The 7,695-nt window shown below is 43.0% G+C and overlaps 1 protein-coding gene across 1 annotated transcript; it reads right to left on the bottom strand.

Moving 5' to 3' along the window:
- Positions 1–626: 626 nt before the first annotated feature.
- LOC142200055 (proteinase-activated receptor 1-like) lies at positions 627–1,571 on the bottom strand. The gene has a single exon (XM_075270136.1). The coding sequence runs from the start codon at positions 1,554–1,556 to the stop codon at positions 627–629; it is 930 nt and encodes a 309-aa protein (XP_075126237.1). The 5' UTR covers positions 1,557–1,571.
- Positions 1,572–7,695: the final 6,124 nt, after the last annotated feature.

Here is a 7,695-nt window from a genome sequence, read left to right as displayed (position 1 = left end):
ATCAATTTCACAATCACAATCAAAGTCATTGTCTGGGTCCTCAGTCCAATTCACTGCATCATTCCAACACAATGAGAGTGATGGTTCTGGAACCACCATTTTAGGGGCTAACAATTTTAAAGGGGCTAACACTCTGCTGGTGCAAGGCTCAACTCACCCAAAGGGCCTAACACTTTGCAGGTAAAAGGCTGAAGTCACCTGAAGGGCCTCAATCTCTGCTGGTAGCTCAGCTTAAGGGCCTGTAACTTATTTGGAGGGGCTCACGTAGGCTGTGATGGTGCGGTAAAACTGTGACTTGGGCATGTTAGATGCCCCCAGACATGCTTCCCCTGCTGTTCCAGTTGCATTCCAGAGGTGTTGGCATCATTTCCTGTGGTGTCATAGTGGACTTGGTGACCCTCCTGAGTCGAATGGTGGGTTCCCCTGAAACAAAGCATTTTTTCTCCCATAGACTATAATGGGGTTCGATATTCGATCGAATAGTCGAATATTGAGCGGCTATTTGAAACGAATAACGGATATTGAATATTTTACTGTTCGCTCATCTCTAATCATGAAGTTTCCAGCAGTCAAACTCCCAGCAATCATACATTTCTTTTCTGAAGGTTATAGATATTAAACTTCTTTTAGTTAACAAAAGAACTTTCTGTACATGATTGTTTGGGTGTCTGCTTGGTTTGCAGTTTACCGTGTGTCTTACAGCATAATAAACTATACACATACATCCGACACCTTGATGACGCATAGTAATACATTAAAGGGTCTAGACAACTACTTATACTGCTGATACAAGCACACAGAATATAAGTGAAATATAGAGACTGAGCATGTCCATTGAGGAAGTGCAGATAATGCATTAGAAAGATGATGTTTGTAGGACCAAAGCAAATAATGAAAACAGAAAGGACTATAATAGTTAAGAAAATAGCTCTTGTCTTAGAAGAATTTTCAATGTCTTTGTTGCGTTTACTCAAGGTTCGTAGAATTTTAGTGTAACAGCAGATTGTAATAATTAATGGAAATAAGAAAAAAATTGTAAAAATAGTAGCAAAGTAATACATGTAGAAGTTCTGTTGGTCCTTTAGCTGCAGTACATCATGGCAAGTTGTAATGTCCAATGAGTCAATGTACATAGTTTGCTTGGTAAGAAGAAGAGGCACGGTGCTAGCTATAGATATTAGCCAGATAAAGACACACACCAGCCAAGCCCGTTTCTTTGTGCGCCAGGAACGAGAGTGTATTGGAAACACCACGGCCATGTACCTGTCCACACTTATACTAGTCATGAGCAGGATGGAGCAGTACATGTTACAGTAAAATGCCGCAGTGACAAATCGGCAAGTTCCATCTCCAATTTTCCAGTTGTTCCCTGAGAATCTGTACACAATGTTGAAAGGCAGCACAGCAACAAAAAGCACATCAGCTATGGCCAAGTTCAGCATATAGACTACTGCCAGCGTCTTGATTTTTATCTTCAGTAGAAACATTAGAATTGCCATCACATTTAGAGGCAGAGCCAAAGTGACCACCACAGTGTAGATCGATGGTACAAACATGGTCAACCATGGGCTAGTAAGGTAGAATGTGGCGTCATCTGAAACATTTTGTACATTAATATCCTCTGAAAAACAGAAATAATTGTTTATGATATAAAAATATCTCATAGTTCAGCAAGGTACAGTTGTATAAATACTCAAAACCAATGGATTGGATTCATTCAGTGAGGACTTTTTCACTTTTAACTGAATTAGTAATATACTTTATTAACCTATCTAACTTCCTTTTAATAGAAATCAGGCTGTAAAGTTTTCATTAGCAATGAACTAACCAAGCATTGCCAGGGATTGCCTATCCTGTATATACTCAATGCAGTGTGTAGGGCTGAAGCATTTGACAAAGGAGAGTATGGTCACTTCAAGTGGCCATACCTCCGGTCTTATGCCATCTAGAAAATTTATTCTGATATCACAAGAAACTAGAAAAAAATTGCATAAAAAAGAAAGAAAAGAAACTAGAAAAATCAGTCGGGAATGTGATTTTTATAATCAGTATGAAATGAGATGCAGTCATTTTAAGTGACCATCCCCCTTTTGATAAGTGCTAAATGACAATGTTTGATACAAAAAAGCTTACCAAACACCACTTGACACTATTGCAAAAAGAAATAGGAGTTACACTTTAATGGGCAAGAGGGTCTCTTTTTTGGATCTTAATCTCTTGGCCACAATGTAGAGAAGTTACATCTCTGGGGGGACCTGCTCCTTCCTTTATTACCCAGACAACCCATTAATACCAATAATAGTGCTCCAATAGGGAGACATTGAGTAATCAACTTGTTGTTAAGGGTCCTTCCGGCAAGTAGGGATTGCTCAACATGGAGAATTCCTTTAAATTACTTTTATGCCATCATTTTTATAGAAATGTTCCAAATCCCCTGGTAGTACATACAATGTATTTGGAAAGTATTTAAATCTTTTCTATTTTTATATTTTGTTATGTTGAAGCCTTATACTAAAATCCCCATTAATCTGCAACCAAAAAGAATGTGAAAACAGAATTTGAGATGTTTCTACACCTTAATAAATTAGCACAAGGCGGCAACATAACAAAATGTAAAAAAAAAAAAAGGTGAAAGGGTTTGAAGAGTTTCCAAATGCATTGTAATGATAAATGTACCAAGTGATAAACGCCTGACTGCCTGTAGTCACCACTTGTAGACGTACAAGAGCCTACAACATACCGTCATATCATTTATGAAATGGAGAAGCAGAGTGCAGTGAGCAAACCCAATGGTTACAGACAGTGAGGATTCAATCATTTATTTCTGTGTCTATAAATGGGATTTGGAGCTCTGTATCAGGAAAATAAAGCTCCAGTGACTATGAATATATATAAAGTATTTAATCAACAATGATCGATAGAATTTGTATAAATCAATAGTACAAGTGAATATAAGAACTTACATAAATCCTATCACAGAAATATTATTCTCTATCGGTTTATCAGGCTCTTTGTCTTCCTCCTCCTAAACAGTTTACTCATTCTGAAATGTCTGCTGAACTAGTCCAAGATAGACTGTCAGTTCACTGAGGTGTCATTTTATATATTAGATTACATACTGTCTGCCCATAGAAGTCTATGGAGTGTGGAAGAGGACCTGGGAGAATAAGCTAAGTTAAACACAGAGGTAGACATCAGGCGGCTAGCTATGTAGTTATACTTGTAACAAAGATTCAGTTTTTCACCTTCTTCCCAGTCGGAATCCCTGTCGGGATCCGCCTGAGAAGTAAAGAAGTACTCTTGGAATTTTCTATATTGTTTGGTTGGCTTGTAGCAGACATCAAATAAATGGATATGCCGTTACCTTTTCACTTTCTTCTTCAGTTATCAGCTCCATTGGTTCCTGTGCACCACATGACTGACTATACACTGACCAGAAGTCAGTGCACACCTATGAGACTCTTAATATGTAGCTTGCAAACTGACATACTGAAGCTATGTATGGGTATTGCTACAAATACATGTATTTTATACAAAGGGAAATAGATCTATTTTCAGCATAGTGATAATTTGTTATATTTATTGTGATTCACTATCCTATCTATCACAAAAATTGATCACCTGAACAAATTTCAAGTTAAAATTTCAACATTAGATACACATTTACTGTATACTGTAAGCTTTTTACATACCTGTCATTTTTGTATCCCGAAAGAATACAATAAAAGCTTTGAGTGGTGTTTGGTTCTGATAATCTGAAACATTGGATAGAAATGCAAAAAAAAATTAAAAATTGAATTTGTGTAAATCGCATTCCATGCATTAGACAATTAGGCGCAGCTATAAAAATGTACAGTTGTAGTAGTAATAGTCTGAAGTTTACAACTCAAAAATGTTTGACTGACCTTCAAAAGAGTAATTGTATGGATCACCATAATTGTTTCCATCTGTAAAGTTATCTGTAAAAAAAAATCTATGTAAAACATAAGTATATTGTTCTTTGAAGATATTTTTAAAGAATACATATCCTTTCAACAACCTTTTCATACATGAATATGTAGCAGTTTTCCCCTGCAGGCTCCTTAACTAATATTCATTTCACCCTTGCATTAGATTTATCGCTAGGTTTTCTGCTTGCGGGACTTTTCTCTAGACATTTTTCAAGCAGAATGGGGAAAAAAGGGAAGGGGGGGGGGGGGGCCGCAATCCCCAAAAGGACAAACAGCATTTGTCTGACCATAGCCTTAGCTGCTAGATGGAACAGCCAATATAAGTACTAGGTTCACAATGTGACTCTTCTTTACCCTAATGCAAACCGACGTTGCAAACTAGAGCCCTGGAACAGAAAGTGTAAAGACGTAAAACACCAAATATAAGAATAATCTTCATTTAAGAATTGTTATGTGCAGTTATTGCCAGGGGTACTGATATGCTATATACTTTCTAAACCTTTACTATCCACTAGAGATGAGCAAACCGGTACAAGATGGTTTTGACCAAACTATTCCAAATTTTCTAATTTGTCGATTCATCTCGCAAAAACTGAAGTGGCCAGCACCACATGTATTGGATAGGAAAAATACAGAAAATGCCAGGTTCACACTAGCGCCCGGAGTCTGTTCTCAGCTTTCCGTCTACTGCATGCAGAAGACGGAAAGCTGTAAGACCAGGTCCGGCTGTGAGTGCCGGTGAGCGTTTTATGCTCTCCGCTGTGAAACCGTTTTTTTTAAACTGGACACAGAGTTCTGCATGTCCGACTCTGTGTCCAGTTTAAAAAAAACGGTTTTGCAGCGGAGAGCATAAAACGCTCACTAGCGCTCACGGCCGCTCATCTTTCAAACCCATTCAAATGAATGGGTGAGAAAGAGTCCTGCAGGTTTCCATCTTCTGCCTCTGTTTTGTGCAGGACACGGAAACCTGCAGAACGGAGACCGGGCGCAGATGTGAAAGAGCCCAAAGACACATAGCGTTAGAAACTGGATAGCTAGGTTCCTAGGAGCCCTGATGGTGTTATAATTAGAGATGAGCGAACACTAAAATGTTCGAGGTTCGAAATTCGATTCGAACAGCCGCTCAATGTTCGTGTGTTCGAACGGGTTCCGAACCCCATTATAGTCTATGGGGAACAGATACTCGTTAAGGGGGAAACCCAAATCCGTGTCTGGAGGGTCACCAAGTCCACTATGACACCCCAGGAAATGATGCCAACACCTCTGGAATGACACTGGGACAGCAGGGGAAGCATGTCTGGGGGCATCTAACACACCAAAGACCCTCTATTACCCCAACATCACTGCCTAACAACTACACACTTTCCACATTCAAAAAAACCTCTATCAAAGTGGGAAAATACCTGGAAACCTTCTTTACTCCCCAAATGGATGGACACAAACCCCAATTTAAGCTCAACAAACAGTAACAACCACCCCTTTAAATCACGTTCCCCATGACAACCACAAATGGAATAGGCAATGGGAATTCCAAAAGCCCTCACCCTTAACTGTCATTTTGAGTGTGTGTGTGTGTGTGTGTGTGTGTGTGTGTGTGTGTGTGTGATGTGGTAAGACCTTCCAAAATTCACTTTTCTAGCCCTTAACATGAGCCCTTCCAAACAAAGTTACAGGACCTTAAGCTGAGCTACCAGCAGAGATTGAGGCCCTTGGCATGAGTAGAGCCTTGCACCAGCAGTGTTTTTGGCACTTAGGGTGAGTTGAGCCTTGTACCAGCGTGTGTCCCTTAACATCAGGCGAGCCCTAAGTTCTGCGCTTTGCACAAAAGTTCCACATTAACTATGCTGAATGGTACAAAGATTAGTAGGCCCGAGAACCAGGAACAGGTCTTGCAATGGCTGTCGGATAACGCTTAAAGCACATTGTCCACCAGCCAGTCAGCCTCTACCTCCTCTTACCCAACAGTCTTGTCCTCCTTCCACCCAAAATTCCCAATCTTCCCAGAACAATAACCCCAACTGTCCCTGCTCCCCAGAGCTGTTCTCCCTTCCTTTGACTGTACCGCAACCTGCCCCTCCATTTCGCGATTCCACGGACCTAACAGACGAGTATCTGTGTCCAGATGCTCAAACACTAGAGTCTCCTCCATTCCATCTCCGGTCGATTTGGTGGCGGATGACCAGCAACCCACCCTCATCGACGACGATGAGACGCAGTTGCTGTCAGGGAAGCCAGTTGACATGCGCATTGTGCAGGAGGAGGAGGCGAGACAGGAGTTGGAAGAAGAGGTGGTGGACGACGAGGACACCGACCCCACCTGGACAAGGCGGATGTCAAGCTGGGAAAGTAGTGTGGATGTTGAGGCAGGTGCAGCACCAAAAAGGGTAGCTAGAGGCAGAGACATGTCCAGAGGCAGAGGTCAGCTGCTTTGCCGAAGCCAGGCCAGACCCGGAATGTCCGAAGATGTTCCCTTTTGTACCCAGCCCAGAAAAACTCCCCCATCGAGGGCACGTTTCTTGAAGGTGTAGAGTTTTTTCAAGGAATGCGCCGAGGACAGATATAGTGTCGTCTACACAATTTGCCTCTCGAAATCGAGTAGGGGCCCTGAGAAGAGCAACCTGTCCACCACTTCAATGCACCGTCATTTGGAATCCAAGCAATGGAATCAGTGGCAGGCAGCAACGGCAGGACAAACGTCGCCCGCCGTTCATGCCACTGCCTCTGCTCACAGTGCTGGCGATGCACTCCAGAGGACGAGCCAGGACATCACTTCATCTGCCTCCGCCACTTTGTTGACTTCTCCCTCATCCTCCCCTGTTTCTGTCTTATCTCCTTCTCCTGCACCATCAAAGGCACCATCAGGCGCTTCTTTACAACAACCCACCATCTCTCAGACATTGGAGCGCCGGCAGAAATACACCGCTAACCACCCACCCACGCAAGCCTAAAACGCCAACATCGCTAAACTGCTGGCCCAGGAGAGGTTGGCGTTCTGGCTTGTTGAAACTCCCGCCTTCCCGGACCTGATGGCAACTGTGGCACCTCACTATGCTGTCCCTAGCCGTCTCAACTTCTCCCGGTGTGGCGTCCCCGCCTTGCACCAGCACGTGTCACTCAACATCAGGTGGGCCCTTAGTTCCGCGCTTTGCTGCAAGGTCCACTTGACCACCGACACTTGGACAAGCGCCTGTGGTCAGGGATGCTGCTTATCTTTAAGGACAGGCAGGGTGAATGTGGTGGAGTCTGGTCCCGGGGTGCAAACTGAGGTACCCTATCTCCTCTCCCAGGCCAAAATTCATGGCAGGAGTAGACTGAAACCCTACGACGCTGCAACCTCCACCACAGCTACTAGCAGCAAACGCTAAAACACTGGTGTGGGGAGACGTCAGCAGGCGGTGCTGAAGCTCATCAGCTTGGGGGACAGACAGCACAGTGCCTCCGAGGTCAGGGATGCCATCCTGGCTGAGATGGCATTTTTTTTTCCCTGCTACACCTGGGGCCTGGCATTTTTACTCCTGTGATAATGGCTGGAACCTGGTAGCGGCTCTGGAGCTTGCCAGCCTCCAACACGTTCCATGTTTGGCCCACGTCTAATCTAGTGGTGCAAAGTTTTTTGAAAACATACCCAAATGTACCGAAGCTACTGTTGAAAATGCGGTGCTTGTGCGCCCACTTTTGCAAGTGCACAGGAGTCGCTGCTAGCCTAAAAACACTCTAGCAAGGCCTACATCTGTCCAAACACAGG

The sequence above is a fragment of the Leptodactylus fuscus genome, chromosome 1, assembly GCF_031893055.1.
Source record: "Leptodactylus fuscus isolate aLepFus1 chromosome 1, aLepFus1.hap2, whole genome shotgun sequence".
NCBI classification, from domain to species: domain Eukaryota; kingdom Metazoa; phylum Chordata; class Amphibia; order Anura; family Leptodactylidae; genus Leptodactylus; species Leptodactylus fuscus.
This window is presented reverse-complemented; position numbering and strand designations above follow the sequence as displayed.

Coding starts and splice junctions, on each gene's coding strand:
- LOC142200055 (XM_075270136.1), bottom strand. CDS start 1,556: ATGTTTGTACCATCGATCTACACTGTGGTGGTCACTTTGGCTCTGCCT.